The sequence below is a fragment of the Thermobia domestica genome, chromosome 5 (assembly GCF_964235325.1).
Source record: "Thermobia domestica chromosome 5, izTheDome1.hap1.1, whole genome shotgun sequence".
Lineage (NCBI taxonomy): Eukaryota > Metazoa > Arthropoda > Insecta > Zygentoma > Lepismatidae > Thermobia > Thermobia domestica.
In genome coordinates, this window is record NC_137458.1 from 173,995,102 (window position 1) to 174,016,398 (window position 21,297).

At 36.4% G+C, this 21,297-nt stretch overlaps 1 protein-coding gene across 5 annotated transcripts in view; it reads right to left on the minus strand.

Annotated features, from left to right (window-relative positions):
* LOC145686285 (protein argonaute-2-like) overlaps positions 1-21,297 on the minus strand; it is a 279,317-nt gene that overhangs the window by 181,514 nt on the left and 76,506 nt on the right. For all 5 annotated transcript variants that reach the window (XM_081759418.1, XM_081759417.1, XM_081759419.1 and 2 more), the window contains exon 6: positions 1,982-2,198. In XM_081759418.1, the coding sequence (XP_081615544.1) occupies positions 1,982-2,198 (217 nt within the window). The remainder of the gene's footprint in view (positions 1-1,981; positions 2,199-21,297) is intronic.

Here is a 21,297-nt window from a genome sequence, read left to right on the forward strand (position 1 = left end):
CCTTTTACACTCTTTATTTACACACTAGGTAAGTACACTGCAAAAATTTAGCCTTAAAAAAACTAACTAGATAAGGGCAGCACACCGAAACTTTTACTCTACATGCTTTTTCCTTTGCACATCATTATTCTAGTATACATACATATAATATTAAATATATGATTAATCTACCAACGTTGTAACATTTCCCTCATACAACTCGCATCATCATATATCATTCTGGGACTTCGGAATCCTCTATGAATACACTTGCTAGTTCCAAAATCAAAGCAATACGACGATTTTTTCATCTGCCCCATACATCGTTCGTTTATCAGTCCAAAACATTTGATTTGATTACGTTTACAGTTTTCATATGTAAGGAAAATAAAACAATATTTAGATCATCGTTTTACACTTACGTTTCCACCAAAAAAAAAAAAAAAAAAGGTAAATACAGTGGAGTCCCGATTATCCGAGTTTCCATTAACCGAGGTTCCGTGTTATCCGAGCTTAATCCAAACAAACAAAAATTTAAAAACAAGTTCAATTACTATGACAAGCATTCGGGTTTCAGTAAAAAAATCAAAAGTAAAGCTTGCGTAATAATAACGATCCCGCCCGACGTTGCTACACTTAAGCGAGCAAGCTTTAATTGTTCACGTCTTGAGTTTCAGTTTGACGTCAAGGCTCTATATCGAACAGTAAGACGACATGGCACCAGCTGATATTACGACGTCTGCGATGTTGCGACGTCTGTGCAATACAATGACCAAAAACGAGTCAGCTTAATGAAGCTAGGGTGACCAGACGTACTGATTTTCGCAGTACAGTACTGTTTTTTCAAAGAGCTGTCCTGTGTGTTGCGAAGATGCTTAGAAAATCGAGAAATATCGTTCTTTTTTAAAATGGCCTGTGAAATGTCCTGAGTTACAGTAACTCATTTGCAATATTTTAATGTTTCATTCTTTATTCACAACATTTCGAATCACATGCACTATTTTCCTGAATGATAAACCGCTGTGTTTTATAACACTCCTCCAAAAATTAGGAAAAGAGAACAATCAACAAACCATTGTTTTGCAATACGTTGTTTTTATTGAGAAGGGCTTGTTGAGATATTAGCAAGGTAGGAAAGATTTCTACTTCAAGTTATGACAGTGATACTAACAAGATAAGTAGACGTTCCCTCATGCCGGTCCAAATTTTCCCTTATTCCTTAAAATAATCCCATGCTCCGAAAATCGATTTTTAAAAATCTTTAGCCCTACACGAAGTTTCACTGTACGTTCATAAAAATAAATCACTGTTTGATATTTATCAAAATATTTAGAGTTGTGTTGAATTCCTTCAATACTTTTGTTCAGTGCTTTTCTTTGTAACGAAAATGAATAATTAACTTAAGGTTAACGTTAAATGAAATAATGACATACGTACTGCCGCCGCAGTAAACTATCATATACTATTATATTTATGTTCTACTTTTCGCTTGTCAGAATCTGGTCACCTTAAATGAAGCAGAAGAAGACTTTCTTTAATAATAATAATAATAATAATAATAATAATAATAACAATAATAATAATAATAATAATAATAATAATAATAATAATAATAATAATAATAATAAGGTGTGCTATACAGTACCTTATTTGTATTGTGTTTTACTTATGTACCCATCAATATCAGACCGCATACATTTTATTGTATTATAACTAATTTTTGTGTATGTATGTATAATTATAGATACTGTACTGTATGTCTAATAAAATAATAAATACAGTAATAATAAATAATGTAATGAAGAGAAAAATCAATAAACAACAATAATAAATAATATACAAAATTATCTATGTATCCATCTGTGTTAACCGAGTTTTTGCTTATCCGAGGTAGATCCGGTCCACATTAGCTCGGATAATCGGGACTCTACTGTAAATAAATAAGCATACAATAATAATAAATTAATCACTATGTTACATATTAGGTAAATTGTATACTTACTTGAGAAGATATTTTGGACGATCTGGCTTAATATCAACATCATAGTGAATGACAGGTTTGTCTACAGAAATATGCAACGGAAAATAATTTACATATACATATAATGGTTTTCCAGCTGTACCTTGACCAACTCGAGGTGGTGGACGTAGTAATTCTTTACCTCGTGAAATGTGTTGCTCTTTAGGCTGGGTGACACTCATTCGTTTCGGAACAGCTCCTGAAATTTAAATACATATATTTAAAAAAATGTTTACTGAAATAATTTCTTAAATGTTAAACATAAAGTTAGGAGTGGATACAATTACAAAACTCAATACTATTACTATTTACTTTAATTGTATTATTACATTTACTTAAACCATTTTCTGGATGTACTTCAAACTTTTTAGCTACTGTTTCATATACATCAAGTTAAAGAGTAAAAGCAGCGAGGCAAAACGAACACGTTTCCTTACCCGTAGCTGGTACAAAATCAAAAACATGACTATGATCTGTTCAATGTCTTTTAGTCTCAATAACTAGCTTTATATGCTCAGTAAACATTACTAAGTAATACTGGAATTCCACATAGTAAATAATATTGGAAAGAGAAATAGGGTAATGGTGACTTACCATTACAGTCTCCCACTATGTTTTAATCCGTTCGTGATTTTTTTATAAGGAATACCTTGATCAATATGAATCCAAATTAGCACAAAGGGATTGATTGTGCTACCTAGGTGGTATGCAAAATTTGGTCAACCAATAGAAGAAAACGATAAATGTTCTAAAACTGATAGTAAAAAATAATTAGAAATACCTAAACCAAAGCACTGCTCAGTTGGATGGCTAAATCACTTTCTCGCATCGGAGAAAAAGTAAAAAACACTTACTCCATCCCTACATGATCTTTATCAGTCACTGTGGGTAAGTTTTCCCAAAGTCAAGATCTAGTCAAATAGCTTTCTTGTATCCCAAAATGGAAGGTATATGCTATTTCATGAAAATCGTTAGATCTAAAAGTAAAATTTTAATCACACATACAAGAATTACTTACTTTAGACTATTTGATTAAATTTACTGCTTCAGCTAGTAGCCTTTACTAAATAAAGCTTATTTACGTCTCTAAAAACCATGCTAGCCAATAATTGGAGCAGTTTGCTCAAGAAAACATATTCGACCATTTGATATAAGACTTTGCCCTTTCCGCTAGTTTAGAGGCTAGCGCGCGTCTTTGATGCACATAGTCCCGCTTTCGTTTCCTAGTGAGAAATCGCTGAAAACAGTACGGTGGTCCGGATTCCACCACAAACTGTAAGTCCACGTCTCATATAGCTTCGGTGCTGGAAAGGCAAAACAAAAGACAGGCTTCACAGATGACATCGTTACAGATTTATAAATCTAAAGCAACGTATGAGAGTATTGCCGATGTTTTCTTCTTCACAAAAGAGCAACCAAAGGTGAAACATCAAATGACCTAAACATTGTCTGGGAATGAAGTTATTGGTAATACTTCTGGCCATTACCAGCACCTATAGTTTTAAGACAGTCACGACTGAGGAACGACGTCATTCGCTGAGCACACTATCCGGGGAAAGGGGAAGGAAGGGAACTGGGACCTGTAAGTCAGGTATCATCCTGGTATTTGCCTGGTGTGAATGAGGAAAATCCACGGGAAAACTTTGTCAGAATGGCTGGCTTGAAAAACCTACAGTTTTTCGACCGAGTGCCCCATCAGCAATGGAACCCTAGACTGCTGCCACTAGGGTGTTAAGTAAAAACAGAATAAATAACACGAGACTGGTTAAGATAAGACAGAAAGAGTGTGTGTATAAACATCAAGAATATATTTGTTTTCTTCAGTCTAGTGTGTGCATTTTCTTGTCATACCTATATAACTGACTTGACGTGTTTACAAGACTTCATAGTCGAAATCCAGCGAGTTAGTGAAGAAACTTTTATGTCTGGTAAGTTTCTCTGTACTTTTACAAACTACTAATGTAGTATTAGAATTATCATTTTTGAAAATCTTTTTGTAATTTGTTTGAAGCCGAATAAAAAAGGGAAGTCTGCTTTGTTAGTATCAACTTTTGCTTCGATAGTACTGTCCGCTTTGAGTAACGGTTCAACCTGATGTAACTTTTTTTTTTTTCAGTTGTTCTATCATCGATATTGGAATATATATATAATATGAGCCTCATTTTGGAGAAATGTTTCCAGATGTTAGCTTGAATTTTATTTGTGTGTGGCAAATTTGCGTGTATATATGTACTAGCTGTCTTCTATATTTTTGCGTTATATATGATGTGGAATTCTTTTAACTTCCTTTGTATGAGTAGGCCCAGAAAATTTGTACTGTTCATTTCAGTTTCCGCTGCTATTTTCATGTAGGGCGTATGGAGTATGTTAAATGAAAGTTCTAATTGACCATCATCCCTATATAAATAACTTGTATCGTCAACAAACAGATAGTAGTTTGTGTACTGTACACTGCTTAGTTTGAAAAATGTAATATCAAAGAAGAATGACAGAAAAGCCCAACAAGATCTGTACGTAGAATATAAGATACGAAAGTTTAATTTCACACACGGACCCAACAGTACCTTCGGTTCGGTGGTGTAGTAGTACTGGAAGAGGGCGGTTTACACAGCTTTAAGGTAGTGAGACATGGAAAACCGACCACAATACTTATAGGCAACTATCAATATGCCTTGTCAAATGATGTAATATAAATAGCCGACTGGGTTCGAATAGAACCGAAATGATAGTTGCGAAATTGGTCCTCGTGCAGAACATGCCGCAACAACAAATGCGAGAGCTATGGACAGAAGAGAACTACAAAGTGATGATTAGGCAGTGGACTCCGCATTATGACCATACCACAGGAGTACAGACTCGTGTTCATATGGCCATGACGGAATATAAAGCGTCGCATAAATGTTAACTCGATGGTGGAGAAGTTAACGTGTTAGAAATCTGCGTCTATTGAATGGTGAACTTGCAGCACGCATATTCTTGCGTCAGCTTCCATTGAGTAGAAACACAAATTATCAAGATTCAATGAGCGCATGAACAGCAATGTTCGAATGCTGAGGCAGACGGTCGTGTTTTCGTACAGGCCCTTCTCCCAGCATGTCTACAGCGAGAACGCATACGAGTTAGACGTTATCGTGGTGAGCACAATCTGCTCGAGTGCATTTGTCGACAGGAATAGCGGCCAAATGCCAGGTATAATGATGTGAGATGCTTTTCGGTACAATACTCGATCTTGGCTAATATGAATTGTTTTAGAACATCACCACTCACCAGTGACCGATGTATCAGCAAAATTCTAGAGACTGAAATTATATCCTACGGACAACTCCAGCCGGAATATTTCAGTAGGAATGATCGATCGCATGTACCCTAGAATATGTAAGGCTTCTTCAAGAAAGGCTAAATACCGCTTATTCTCTGGCCACACTAAAGTGTATCGCAAAGACAAAGCAGGTAGCCAATACATATACCCTAATTCAGCATATTCATATAAAATGAAAGTTACACCTGGAAGAATTTCTTCCACAAACTCTCAATTCAATATACCAATGACAACGCTAAAGCAAATAAAATATTTGTTTTGTTTTCATTAAACATTGGAAACATTTGATTTGATTTTAACGTCCATTTCAGCGGTGAGGCTATATGAGACGTAGGTCTACAGCGTAACGTAGGATACGAAACATATGAGCTCCAGCTGGGAAACGAACCCGGGTCTTCTACGCCAAAGGCACGTACACTAACCGTTTAGCAACGAGGAAGCTCGAAACATCAGAAACAAAAATGATTACAGTATTGAGACCTTGAAAAAACAGTCGGTAAAAACGAGTAGTACAAAAGGAAAAATATCCACTAAGAAATCAATAACCATGTCCTTATTTTAGTTTCAAGTAAGTTGCAAAAAGGTTTTCAGAAAGCATTTTAACAGGAATTCAAAAGTTGCTTCACTAATTCGCTGGATTCGAAGTCTTATTTATATACATGCCAAGATGGTTACACAGGTACGACGAAAAGCAACACACCCATCAGAGATACAAGGGCTTGGAAAAAATATGGATTTTTGTGGTAATTTTTGAACATTTCAATTTTAATAAAGAAACAACAGTACTTTCTACCTTTCGTTTCCCATTGTAACACACACACAAACACACACACACACACACACACACACACACACACACACACATATATATATATATATATATATATATATATATATATATATAGAGAGAGAGAGAGAGAGAGAGAGAGAGAGAGAGAGAGAGAGGATGTGCATTAAATCCTTTGCCACCCTTAAAACTCGGAAACGGTTAAATATATGTCAAAACGAAAAAATCACGTATTTCATCATTTCAAAAGTATCACGTATTGACTGAAACAAAATCGCCCCAGGGTCCCTCGGAGGGTCCCAGAAGGGGTCCAACTCAAAATTTTCAAATTGAAAGGGGGATCAAGTAGTATATCGTTTGGAAGCTATTTACAAAAGAAAGACGATGGAATAAGTTTCGATGTTGTATGGTAAACCTGTACAAAATGGCGGCAGGTCAAAATGTTAATACAGTTTGCATTGAAAAGTCTTTGGCCACCCCTAGAAATCTGAAATGGCTCAACAGGTATCAAAACTGAAAAACACGTATTTCATCATTTCAAAAGTACCGCGTATTAAGTGAAACAAAATTGCCCCAGGGTCCCAGAAGGGGTCCAATGCAAAATTTTCAAATGGAATGAGGGGTCAAGTAGTATAACGTTTGAAAGCTATTTACAAAAGAAAGACTATGGAATAAGTTTTGATGTTGTATGGTAAACCTGTACAAAATGGCGGCAGGTCAAAATGTTAATACAGTTTGCATTGAAAAGCCTTTGGCCACCCCTAGAAATCTGAAATGACTCAGCAGATATCAAAACTGAAAAAAACATATTTTATCATTTCAAAAGTACCATGTATTGAGAGAAACAGAGCTGCTCCAGAATGCCTCGGAGAGTCCCAGACGGGGTCCAACGCGAAATTTTCAAATGGAAAGGGAGGTCAAGTGGTATATCGTTTCAAAGCTATTCTCAAAAGAAAGACGATGGAATAAGTTTCGATGTTCTATAGTACATCTGTACAAAATGGCGGCAGGTCAAAATGTTAATACAGTTTGCATTGAAAAGTCTTTGGCCACCCCTAGAAATTTGAAATGGCTCAACAGATATCAAGACTGAAAAACATATATTTCATCATTTCAAAAGTACCATGTACAGAGGGAAACAAAGTTGTCCCAGGGTTCCTCCAAGAGTCCCAGACAGGGTCCAACTCAAAATTTTCAAATGACAAGGGGGGGCAAGTATCGTTTGAAAGCTATTGTTAAAAGACAGAAGACGGAACATGTCTTATGTTTCAATACCAACCCTGCTTGCATGGCGGGGGGATTAAAATGTTAACGGCCTTCATCCAAAGGTCTATGTCACTTCCAATAATCCGAAATGGTAAAATATGAGATGTCAGAACGCTAAAAGAAGTGTTTCCTTATTTGTAAAGTACAGCTTTTCGATGTACAAATATTTATCAAAGAATCCTTGCAGGTTTCCAAGTGGGGTCCAACTTAAAATTTGCGAATAGGAAATGGGTCAAGTACCATATTGTTTGAAAGTTATCGGTAAAAGAATGAAGATGATACAAGTTTGGAACAGCTATGCAAACCATGTCCGAAAGAACAGGGATTGAGTAAATTGAGAGATATGTAAACAGTCGCATTTATTGAAAGGCTTAATTAACTGGATTATATGTCTGAATTACTAATTGAGACAATACTATTTCAGGTAGAAGTGTGCCTACTACTACTTCTGACGTTATTACTAATATTCCTATTACAAGTAGTAGTACTATTATTAGTATTACTACAATTTGCTTTACAAGGCAAGGTTAACATTTTCAGTCCCCCGCCATTTCACAAAGGATTAGTATACTCACAAGACTTGTTCCATCTTCCTTCTTTTAACAATTGCTTTCAAACGGCCATTTACAACTTTTGGGTTGATCCCCGTCTGGGACCCTGTAAGGCACCCTGGGGCAACTTTGTTTCCCTCAATACGTGGTACTTTTGAAATGATGAAATACATGTTTTCCAGTTTTGATATCTGCTGAGTCATTTCAGATTTCTAGGGGTGGCCAAAGACTTTTCAATGCAAACTGTATTAACATTTCGACCTGCCGCCATTTTGTACAGGTTTACCATACAACATCGAAACTTATTCCATCGTCTTTCTTTTGTAAATAGCTTCCAAATGATATACTACTTGACCCCCTTTCAATTTAAAAAATTGAGTTGGACCCCTTCTGGGACCCTCCGAGGGACCCTGGGGAAATTTTGTTTCAGTCAATACGTGATACTTTTGAAATGATGAAATACGTGTTTTTTTCGTTTTGACATATATTTAACCGTTTCCGAGTTTTAAGGGTGGCAAAGGACTTTATGGACACCCTGTGTATATACTCTATATATAATTATATTATGAAGATTCCCAACAAAAGAAGGCGAAGATGACGAAGTTTAGCAAAAAAAAAAAATCGATGATTTGATAGCAAAGGAAAAGAGGAGCTCGATGGAGGATGACTGGATTTACTTTCCAATCAACGGTTTGTAGAGCCGTTAGAGTAATGTTTAACGAGAAAAATGTTTTAGTAAAAACGTTTAATAGTGTTATCAATAACTGTTCTGAAAGTATAATGATTAGATTTCATGAAACAGTTATCACTTACAGTTTAGGCATACACTAAAACTTCAGTTAGCGACATGTTTTAGAAGCTTTTATGTAGAGAGAAACGTGAAACATCTGTGTATGTATACATGGTCCTTATTCTCGACTTCAAGTATACCGGTATTCACTTCATTGGAACAAACAACTGATTTTCATGTACTGTATTTCAAAAGAAATAAAATCTCACTAAACAGCTGGTCGTCAAACTGTTGCCGCGAATGATGTCTAAATTCTTTTAAAATGTTTGCGTTTTCGGGATATGGGAATCGAATTTTTCAAGAATCCCTTGTATAATGGAAAACAGTACTCTGAACCTGCGGTGATCTTCGCTCAAGATGTCACATGCGCTGTCCCTACCTTCTGAAAACTGACCTCTGGTTTTATAATAGAATAAAGCGAAACTGTTTCCAGATGTTTTTCTTGGAAACTTAATAGTCCAGGCATTTTAAGAAAAAGTTGAGAAAAAATTCTCATAAAGCTGAATTTTTCACAATAATTTCCTCTCTTAATGTACTTTGACATATCAAAAGTTCCTACTGTCCGACGCGTGCTTTCTCTCAAAATGGCGGACAAAGATGGCGGCCATGAAATTTCAACTTGACGACTTTGGCCGACAATAACTTTCTTCTTTATGACATTTTGGATACGTATCAAGTATATATGCATAGAGGAAAGACTGTAATTCATTTTTATGGTACTTATATTGTCAAACTTCAATTTTGCTAGGTTTAAATTTGTTATATGTATAAAAATATTCAAACCAAGTATTACTTTTTTATGTTTGGAAGCAATTATATTAGATGACAAATTAGAAATGAGGAAATTTTTTGGATAGAAATTAAAGATAATTTTATTTATTTATTTGCCATCAACACAACAGGCATAAGCCCAATTATAGTGTTGGTGTGTTACATATTACATTTACAAGTGTTTTCTTAAACATAGAGTTCATGAGCTTTAAAATGAGATATTTACTTTGCATTTACGTAATTTGATGTAGATTCTATATAAGATTTATTATATACCTTATTATGTACCTTATTAAGAAACAAAAAAGTTTTCTATGTCTTCAATTTCGTTCTCAGATTCATAAACAATTTCTGTACTTTCACGCTCAATTCCCACTATATTTTCAGGCTCAATCCCGAGACAGTTTTTACACATTTGTGAACATTGCAGACCAGCAGAACGACATTCATACTTAGTTGATCAGTTGTTGTTTGCAGTAATCTTGCAAGTACATTTGATCAAAGCAAGAAGTTCAGGTGGTACAGCTTCTAGATTAGTTGAAATGGGACGTAATTGTCCTCGTTTTAGAGTCCACCCCAATCGAGTGGATCAAGACGATTCCCTAGCCACTGCTGTACTTGATAGTAGACCCTCAAGCGAGTGTTGACAAGCAGTAGCCTCTGTTGGAGGTAGCGTTGCTAGCTGGAAATTCGCTAAAATCGATTACTGAGACACTAGTTCTGAAAAGAGAACACATCAAAATTTGTTTAGGCCGTCACAAAAGTTTCCTCCAAATAAGTTTACAAGAATTTTTTTCCCAACTTTGATTATGGTTTCAGACTGTGCGTTGGGTTCATTGAACGCTTTTAGCGATTCTGAAAGTTCATTCTTCTGAAGTAGTTTAAATAGACTTTTCTTTTCTTTCTTGTACAGAGCTGACATTGCATCACAGCCTATCATGGCATGCAGGAAAAGAATGAAGTCCTTCAGTGTCCCAAGTTTACACTGAATCGCTGAAATATCAAAGCATTTATTTGGTCTGGAGCTGTAGCTTGGCATAAAGAAGAAGATTGGAGCTTCAGGCACTGTCCTGGTCAACAGAATAACAAATAAATCTACGTCTGTGACTACAACAGTGACAACATTCTGGTATTTACGGGAAATCTCATACGTAGATGATACTATTTAAGGGATCGGCATCATCATCTGCTTGTTTTACTTCAATTCTTAGCAATAAATCTGTTCTTGTTTTTGGTGTTTCTTAGAAATTCGTCCTGTTTCACGGTTGCTTTCAATTCTGGTAGACAAGCAACGGAAGCCGATGTCTTTTTCTTTGACTGTCGTCCTCTTTCTAGTGTGCTTGTGGAATCATATCCATCAAAAACAATAATTGTTGCTGATGAAGTGCTTTTGCACATATTCGACGTATCTCTCACAAAGGTTGGAGTACGAAATAGTGGTTGCCTGATGTTGTTGAAGATTAAACCACCATTAATGACAAACTTCGAGTTATAAAGGTAACTAAGAAAGTTGTGTCGCTTTTTGTGGAGGTCTGTGTTCAATTGGCCCTCACACTGAGTTGAATGCGAATGGAGATAAGGCAAAAGTCAGTTGTTGGTGTGGGTATATCCAACATACTACCTGCTTGTGGCAGTTCAGTTTCACTGTGAACTTGCGTAAGGACAGAGTAACATGGGACATCCACAGAGCGTCATAATGGCATGTATGCTGTACGAGTTCAAACTGGTTTTAAACTCCGCTGCAGCGGGGCTGGACATATGCCACGCATTTGATGAGGGTGTTATTACTATGCGAACAGTGCAATGGTGGTTCAACAAGTTTAAGGACTGTGACGAAACACTTGAAGACGCACCCGTATCGGAACACCAACACATGTGCAAAATGAAGATATTCGGGAAGCAATTGAGCCGAACAGTGGCCAGACATGCGAAGAACTGGGACCACAACTCAGTGTGAGTGGAGAAACCATTCGGCAGCACCTCCATCAACTTGGGAAGCACTACAAGTTGGGTCGATGGGTCCCACATGATTTGGCTCCGAGCAGGAAGGCAACGGGAGCAGACACCTGTGTTTCTTTGCTGTCTCGTCTGAGGAATGAGCCATTTCTTTCTTGACAGGGTGTTCATATGGAATGAGAAGTGGGCCCTATACGAAGCTCCACGGCGCCGTGATCATAGGTTAGCATTCCATGAACCGGTTCCAAAACAGCCGAAACTAGCACTGCACTCGAAGAAGGTCCTCCTGTGTGTTTGGTGGACTGCTCTCTGCATCGTACATCGGGAACTGCTACCAGCTGGTCAGAGCATCAATGCAACTGTGTACTGTCAGCAGCTGAGCCGTGTTCAAGAAAAACTCAAAACTATAGAGCCAGCACTTCTGAATCGCAAAGGGGTCCTCCTGTTACAGGACAACGCTAAGCCCCACGTGGCTAGGATGACCTGGGACTTCATTCCAGGTTTTGGGTGGGAAACATTATTTCATGCGCCATATTTTCTGGATATTGCACCGTCTGATTATCACCTGTTCCATTGCTTGGACAATCACCTTAGAGGACGCCAGTTCAAATCCCTAGCAGAGGGATAAAATGCACTTGATACCTTCTTCGTTTCACGACCTACCAAGTTCTACCGCGATGGAATCCATGACCTTCCAGAACTTGTAGATGTTGATGGGGACTATTTTTGATCTTCCATGTCCGTCTTAGGTGACGTATCGATGTTTGAAGGTGTTGGGTGAAAAAGCGAAAGAACTTTCTTGGTTACCTTTATAGTAGGACAGTCTACACAGGGCACGATATCTTCAATTGCGTCGAACAACTTTGACTCTTTGTGTTTTTCTTATTGAGAATTTATCTAAGAGAGCTGACGGGAAATGTGCTAATTCATGCTACAAATACTTTGAAAGATCTGCTTGATATTTCGAAACACAGACTATGTGACTGAACAATTAAAGAGGGTTGATCTCTAACACATCTTCAGCAACTTTAATCGTATTTTCCTCAGCACATCACAGGGGCAGATCCGGGGGGGGGCGATCGCTTCCCCCCCCCAGAAGAGGAAGCTTTCTTATTTTATATATATAAACAAAATCCATCCCAAAGTTTGGAGCCCTTAAAAGTAGCAGTATAACAACCCACCGCCCCCCCCAGAAGTCGGTCCTGGATCCGCCCCTGGCACATCATTAGTTAGGAAATCGTCTTGATCCACTCGACTGGGGATGGACTCTAAAACGAGAACAATTACGTCCCATTCCAACTAATCTAGAAGCTGCACCACCTGAACTTCTTACTTTGATCAAATGTGCTGCAAACAACAACTGATCAACTAAATATGAATGTCGTTCTGCTGGTCTGCAATGTTCACGAATGTGTAAAAACTGTCTCAGGATTGAGCCTGAAAATATAGTGGGAATTGAGGGTGAAATACAGAAACTACTTATGAATCTGAGGACGAAATTGAAGATGTAGAAAACTTTTTCGTTTCTTAATGTATGCATAAGGTACATAGTAAGGTATATAATAAATCTTATATAGAATCTACATCAAAATTACGTAAATGCAAAGTAAATATCTCATTTTAAAGCTCATAAAATTATCTTCAATTTTTATTCAAAAAATTTCATTTCTAATTTGTCATCTAATATTTATACATACAACAAATTTAAAGATAGCAAAATTGAAGTTTGACAAGATAAGTACCATAAAAATTTAATTTCGGTCTTTCCTCTATGCATATATGCTTGATACGTATCCAAAACGTCATAAAGAAGGAAGTTATTGTTGGCCAAAGTCGTCAAGTTGAAATTTCATAGTCGCCATCTTTGTCCGCCATTTTGAAGAAAGGACGTGTCGGGCAGTAGGGAACTTTTGATATGTCAAAGTACATCAACAAAGGAAATTATTGTGAAAAATCCAGCTTTATGGGAATTTTTCTCCAACTTCAAGGTATTTTAGGTACAAAATGACTGGACTATTAGAAACTATTTTGTTCCTAAAGATCAGTGGGAGAAAGAGTTGAGTGGTGAGGAGGGTGCGGAGTAGGGACTATATTCATGTGGTGACACTGAAGTTGTTCTTCTTTGACATAGCATTGGATACAATTTGAGCGAGGCAATACAGAATGAAACAGGTTCCTTTCTAAGCGCGGAAGGAGGTTTCGCAAAAACGTGTCTTTACTTTAGTTCAAGGATTAAGAGGAAATTAAATGAATATTTGCGCCAAGAAATATTGACCTTCACAAAAATAGCAAAACAAGTAATCTATCATCGGTCTAGTTTGAAGCATTCACTGTAGTTCCCAATACCATCTACTGCAACAGTGAAACTCATATCAGAAGCCGCAATTGACACCAAAGAACGCGGAGATTGATTTCGATAAAAATTCAGTAACTAGTACTAGTAGTAGTTTTTCCACATGCTATTGGGCAAAAAAGGAGAGGGGATAGAAATAAGCATTTTTCTTTGATGTTTCGTTTCCGTTCTGATAAAAAAAAATATATATATATATATATTTCAAGAAAATTTGTTAACAGGAGCGAGTAAAAAAAAAAAAATGGAAAATCTTGTAGTGTATGAGCATGTCACTGCTATCTCTGATTATTCCAGTACAGCTGTCACTTCGAAAATATTTGCTTAGTAGTGTTTAAATTTTCTTTGTGGGTTGACGAATTAAGAGTTGCTTCCTAATTTGCAAGATGTTCAAGAAGATGTTAGAAAATTTGTTAAAAAGGAAGAGGCAATAGCTGTGTAAATTCCGTTGGCGAAAATGTAAAAGCAAAGACATCGAGAAATAGTGAAGAAAAACCCAAAGAACATGTTAATTTGCCAGCTACTACTTCAGAGAAAGATGTAAGTATATTTATTTATTTCACATTATAAAAGTTATGGTATCTCCGGTTTGATGATGATGTCAGAAAGATAGATAACGTCCTTCGTTAAAGGCATTCGAAAGGAGACTACTTGGAGCCTATAAATTAGGTACATTCCGACATTTACCTGGTTCGAATGAAGAAAAATCTCTCTTAGGAAAGCTGATCTTCAAAGGCTTTTTCACACTTTCTTGACCGATTTATTTTTACTTTTATTATTATTATTATTATTATTATTATTATTATTATTATTATTATTATTATTATTATTATTATTATTATTATTATTATTATTATTATTATTATTATTATTATTATTATTATTATTATTATAGGAAAGTCTCAAAAGTTTTACCCCCCTTTTGCTTTTGGATTGTATTTCTAATTATTATGATTTTTTATTTGCATTTCATTGGAATAATATCTTTGGCATGTTGTCAAACATTAGACATTAGTCAGTTCACTATTCAGCTCATAAGATTTTGTTAAAGAATTATTTAATGAAAAGTGACGAAAATGGCGTTTAGGAAAAAGGTCTCCAAAGTTGGAGCCCTGTAATAACTGATATGAAAGTCACAAATAAAGTATCAAAATAACACAAAACTTTACTTTACAAATACGATACACATTCCTGAACAACAGAAAAACGCACGATACATTAAGTAAACAAAAAACAACAAAAAAAATCATTAACCGTCCCTTTTACAACAAAAATCACAAATGTATAACTCACGGTCATTTCCCGTGCGCGCATCATGTATCCAGCCACATACCACACATTATACATTGTATCCACTATTCATTCATACAATCTATAGAGAACTTCTGCCTCACAAAACAAGCAATCAGCATAATTGTCGTTTAGCACTAGTGCTTGTGGAATATCCAAGTCGCTGTCTCCGTTAGAAATGAACGAAACGTGACCACTCTCTGAACTGTCACCTTCCCGATCACGAATTGTGCAAGTAAGATCTCTAGTTCACTTGCTACATACTCGTGCTTGTAATGCATTGTCTTGAGAAGTGTAGTTCTGTTTATTCTGGGGAATCCTTCCTGTAGTGGACGAAGATTTCTTTCCCTTCCCCATTGAGATCGCTACAGATTGAAGTAGATTATGTTTGTATGGAGAGAATGTTATGACAAAGGATGACTTTGTCTTCTGAAACAATATGTACGATGGATTTAGTAACAGGCTGCAATCTTTCGTTGACAATAAGGGATGTCTTGTACAAAGAAACCAGGGGTCCCCCTTCGGATATGACATGTGGTCCGACTTAGGTAAACTTGTTGATTGCATTTCACTCGACATTTAACCAGTTTCAACTGTATGTGCTACCGAACAAACAGCACAGTTACAAAAAACTAGATATCTAACAATACCAATAACAATGTAAACGATACGGGAAGGGCCTGTTTAGTAGATACCATCCCGGCATTTGCTTGGTAGGACTGGGGTAAACCTTAGAAATCACCAGTCAGGATGGTCGGCAGTGGGAATCGAATAGCGCAGAGACTATTGTGCTGCTAAAATGTCTTGAGCCGTGGCAAAAATGAGAACTAAAGCTCACACCCTCACACACCCTCGTGTTGAGCCAATAAGGGTTCAGCTGTTGCTAAGCGAGAGAAAGCGAGTGGAATTCTTTCAGCCGAAAGCAGCGCTTGCAACGGAAGACTAGGCTTCAAGTTAATGTAGTATATGTATAATATAGTGTTAGAGGAAGTGGTGTGATGAATTTGAGAGGAAGCCACACCTATGTTGTCAGAAAATACAAAGTTCAAGAATATGGTGAAAAGTCAAGGTATCATAGATAATTGTGGATTGAATGGGGAAAGGCTTAATAAAATGTTGCGTAATTTCCCGAACATTTTGAATGTAGCATTTCCGAAAATAAAAGGATGGTTGCCTCTGAAATTCACCATACCGCTTCTTCTAACTTTTACTAGTCTTTGCTCTGTTAATGCTAAAAATTCAATTTTCTGCACTTTCCCACGCTTATAACTTGCAAAGGATGCCACTTTCGACTTCGATGCAATATATATACTATATGATCAAAAGTATATATACTATGTGATCAAAAGTATCCGGACACCTGGCTGAAAATGACTTACAGTTCGTGGCGCCCTCCATCGGTACTACTGGAATTCAATATGGTGTTGACCCACCCTTAACCTTGATGACAGCTTCCACTCTCGCAGGCATACTTTCAACCAGGTGCTGGAAGGTTTCTTGAGAATGGCAGCCTATTCTTCACGGAGTGCTGAACTGAAGAGAGGTATCAATGTAGGTCGGTGAGGCCTGGCATGAAGTCGGCGTTCCAAAACATCCCAAAGATGTTCTATAGGATTCAAGTCAGGACTCTGTGCAGGCCAGTCCATTACAGGGATGTTATGGTCGTGTAACCACTCCACCACAGGCCGTGCAGTATGAACAGGTGCTCGATCGTGTTGAAAGATGCAATCGCCATCCCCGAACTTCTCTTCAACAGTGGGAAGCAAGAAGGTGCTTAAAACATCAATGTGGACCTGCACTGTGAGAGTGCCACACAAAAAAACAAGGAGTGCAAGCCTCCTCCAAGTAAAACACGACAATACCATAACACCACCTCCGAATTTTACTGTTGGCACTACACACGCTGACAGATGACGTTCACCGGGCATTCGCCATACCCACACCCTGCCATCGGATCACCACATTGTGTACTGTGATTCGTCACTCCACACAACGTTTTTCCACTGTTCAATCGTCCAATGTTTACGCTCCTTACACCAAACGAGGCGTCGTTTGGCATTTACCTGCGTGATGTGTGGCTTATGAGCAGCCGCATGACCATGAAATCCAAGTTTTCTCACCTCACGCCTAACTGTCATAGTACTTGGAGTGGATTCTAATGCAGTTTGGAATTCCTGTGTGATGGTCTGGATAGATGTCTGCCTATTACTCTTTATGACCCTCTTCAACTGTCGGTTGTCTCTGTCAGTCAACAGACGAGGTTGGCCTGTACACTTTTGTGCTGTACGTGTCCCTTCACGTTTCCACTTCACTATCACATCAGACACAGTGGACCTAGGGATGCTTAGGAGTGTGAAAATCTCGCGTACAGACTTTTGACACAAATAACACCCAATCCCCTGACCACGTTTGAAGTTCGTGAGTTCCGCGGAGCGCCCCATTCTGCTTTCTCACGATGTCTAATGACTACTGAGGTCGCTGATAATGAGTACCTGGCAGTAGGTGGCAGCGCAATGCACCTAATATGAAAAACGTATGTTTTTGGGGATGTCCGGATACTTTTGATCACTTAGTATATATATATATATATATATATATATATATATATATATATATATATATATATATATATATATATATATACTAAGTGTGTGTGTATGTGTGTAACAAGGGATTTAGCGTATACCTAGAAAATCAGCATTACATCACTGAGTGACACCATATCTTGGTTAGAGGTAATGAAGGTAGAACCGTATCTATTACTGTATAGTACCGTCATGGCTGCGATCTTCCAGTCAAGCACCTTGGTTTGAGGTTCAAAATTTGTAATAGAGAGGAGTAATGTGATATATTGCTTTGGGGTTCTTTTGCTCTACAAAAACACGTTTGATGTTACTTCCAATCTATCTCCAAAGTTCTAATAGTTATTATCTTCATAATATATGTTGATTAACTTACAATTGTCTTTCCAAACTTAAACAAGGTACCTTTACCTCATATCTATACGGTAAATGCATTCAAAATCTGAGATCGCTTGGGGCACAGTTTAATATTATTCAATTGAGTCAATTTTTCACATGGGTTACATTGGTCTGACATGAAATATTTTAGAGAGTGAGACTCAAAAAAATTTGAAGTTGAAAAATAAGGACCGATCTTTATATATATATATATATAATGTATATAATGATTTGTTTATTGAGTTTATTATAGACTACACGAGTTAAAAACTCGAACCACATATATTCTATTTCAAAGATATTGACACGATATGACAGAAAAGAAAGAAATTCTGTGAATAATGAACTTTGACAATTCTATTAAAATAACATCATTCCCTAAATGGCCGTTTATGACATTTTAATAATGATGTCATTACGTTCTAATCAAAAATCGGAAGCTCACAATAAAAATCTGAAACTCAAAATGTTTCCTGAACGCAGAATGAGATATAGGCAAAATTTTATGGAACCTTTTCCTTGTCTGCAACTTTGAATTAGGCAACCTGTAAAACACATACAAAATGTATAATTTTCCACGCACTTGTTAATGTAGTTAGACAAAAAAAGGGCACATTGATACTGGGTTGCATAATTTACACTTATTATATATATTATTATATAATAAGAGTTTATTTATTATCTCTTTTAGCGGATTACATTAAGAACAAACATTCTACACCTTTAATCCAAAATACCATGCATCATCCCATTCAAGATTTACCCCTTGCGTTTATTTCTTCGAGGGAAAACGCTTCAAGCTATTCGAGCTTTCGAAATCTTTGTAAGTAGCTAAGCCATTACTAAAAGATGGCTTCAGAACAAGAAATATATTATTAAGGAATAAGTGAATGTCTATCTACACTTTATTCAATAGAAGAAAATTAGTAGCATCCGTGCAAATAGCACAGTAAAGCACTTACGTGGGTGTAAATTATTAGGTTAATCAACCGACCAATGACATGCTTTCTTTATTTATTTAATATATATTATAGTAAATTACACACCATAACTCATAATGAGGAAGAAATTGTTAATAACATATGCGAGAATTAAACAGCTGATTGAATTTCTCCTACAACATTGTCATGTTTTAAAAGCAGTTGATACCAACTGTCCCAATTATCACAAGGACCTTCAGATATCAAGTAAAATTAACTGAAGATAGAGAAAGTGTCCGAAATAGTAGCATACTGGTGATGTATGCAGCACATGAAGGCAAAATGCACATTGCGTTATATGGCTCATTACCAGGGCCCGGATTTTGTTGACCTAAAATTTTCTAAAAAGTGACCTATAAAATGACACTAAAATTCCTGTAAAATGACCCTAAAATTCACAAAAGTGACCTTAAAACTTGCAGTTTTTTTAAACGTTTATTTCATTAAAACCCTGACATTTTTTGAACATCTATTGGATTTTAATTATCATTTCTCGCTCATTTTCAAAAGTTTTGTTTCAGTTAGTTGCAGTCAATTCATCATTTGTGTCTTCGGTTTAAAAAAAGCAATAATATTAAAACTAAACTTTGACCAATTTAGTAAATAGCTAAGCATTTCATATTTGAATTACAGATATATAGATCTATATCCAGTTAAGCAACATATAAACATATAAGCTGTGATACAACAAACTAACTCAGGAACTTCGTAATTGTCAGAAAATTGAGCCCATACTTTATTCAGCATTGCAGTAGATAACTGTAAACATTGTTACGATTTTATTGAATTAGCAGCCTTAATTATATACGGAGCAGCATCTGATATAAAAACATGGTCATGCTGCACACCTTCAGGCCAAAGTAGGGATATCGATTTATCGAAAGGTCTACATATTGTAAAATGGTTGACAGATTCCAACATTTCACCAGTTAGCAAAAATATTTTGCTAGGTTCGTCGGCTTTCATTACCCCAACAATAATATTGACTATATAGCGTTCCTTCACATCACTAGTCTGTCTATAGAAACAAAAATTTTCTGAGTCCAAAGTTCCTCTCTTATTTTTCTTATTCTGTCCTCGTTACACTTTAGCATGTAATTTTTCCTAAGATTCGTTTCGTCTGGAATGGAACGACCTGCACTGACGCTCCAGGAAATCCCGCAATTTCACATTATTGAGTTTCCAAAGAGAAATATTTGACGACACAAAAACTTCACACAACTCTTTTGAAAACTGAGGATTTTCCTTTACTATTCGAAGCACTCTCCACAAGTAACAACTGCGAACACTTGGTTTTATATTTGTTTTCAACTGCGCGTAAATGTTTTTCGTTTCTGATATGCTTTTGCACTGTGTATCTTTTCTCTGCTGCCACTTTTACTTCAAGTACTTTGCAAAGTAATATTGTACCGTCAGTACTAAAAACATCCACACCAAATTCAGAAACAATCTTTCTTAAATGAGATGTTGTAGATGGTTTAGGCCTCGGCATTCTACATACTGAAAGCATCAATTCACTCTCAAGTTGAAACTAGGAAGCACACTTAAAGAATAAAAGTTCGCAAGTGTAGATTGTATACACCAGAATAATAGATTAAAAAAAAAAAAAAAAAACTGTTTAAAATCTTTCTACGTCTTATAATCTATTTTTAGTTATTCACGTAGTCATATCCTTTATGGTAAAAAACCTACAACCATCTGCTTTGGCCACTTACGAACCCCCAGCTCTCGTCAACCAGCTACAGCTTAGCGTTCATTAACTTGTTAGAAATGCAGTTTTTCCACCCCAATAATCAGGAAGCAGGAAAAAAGATCATTTAACTTCTTGTTTTTAAATCTGTAAACAGTTTTCTTTTTAAGATTTCCTTATGTAGAAGAAGAAGAACAGAAAGACCACAAGTGACCTAAAAGTTACCTTAAAATATTAAAAATTGACCTGAAACTTCAAAACGGCAAAAAGTGACCAAAAGTTGACCCTAAAAAAATATATTTTTAGAACCAAGAGTTGATGGATAATGTTTTTATTTGAAGTTGCCTAGTCCTATGCGTAACAGAAAAAAGTTGACTTGTCAACAAGATCCGGGCCCTGCTCATTACAGTCGAATGTGAAATATTCACAATAAAATGCATTGCTGGCTTAAAAAAAAAAAAAAAAAAAAAAAAAAAAAAAAAAAAAAAAAAAAAAAACCTAATGTGAGAAATGGGTTCTGAGACTTAAAAATCCATACTTAAAATTCCCTGATCTCCAGGTTTCTTGCTGAATCCTCTGGCTTCTGGA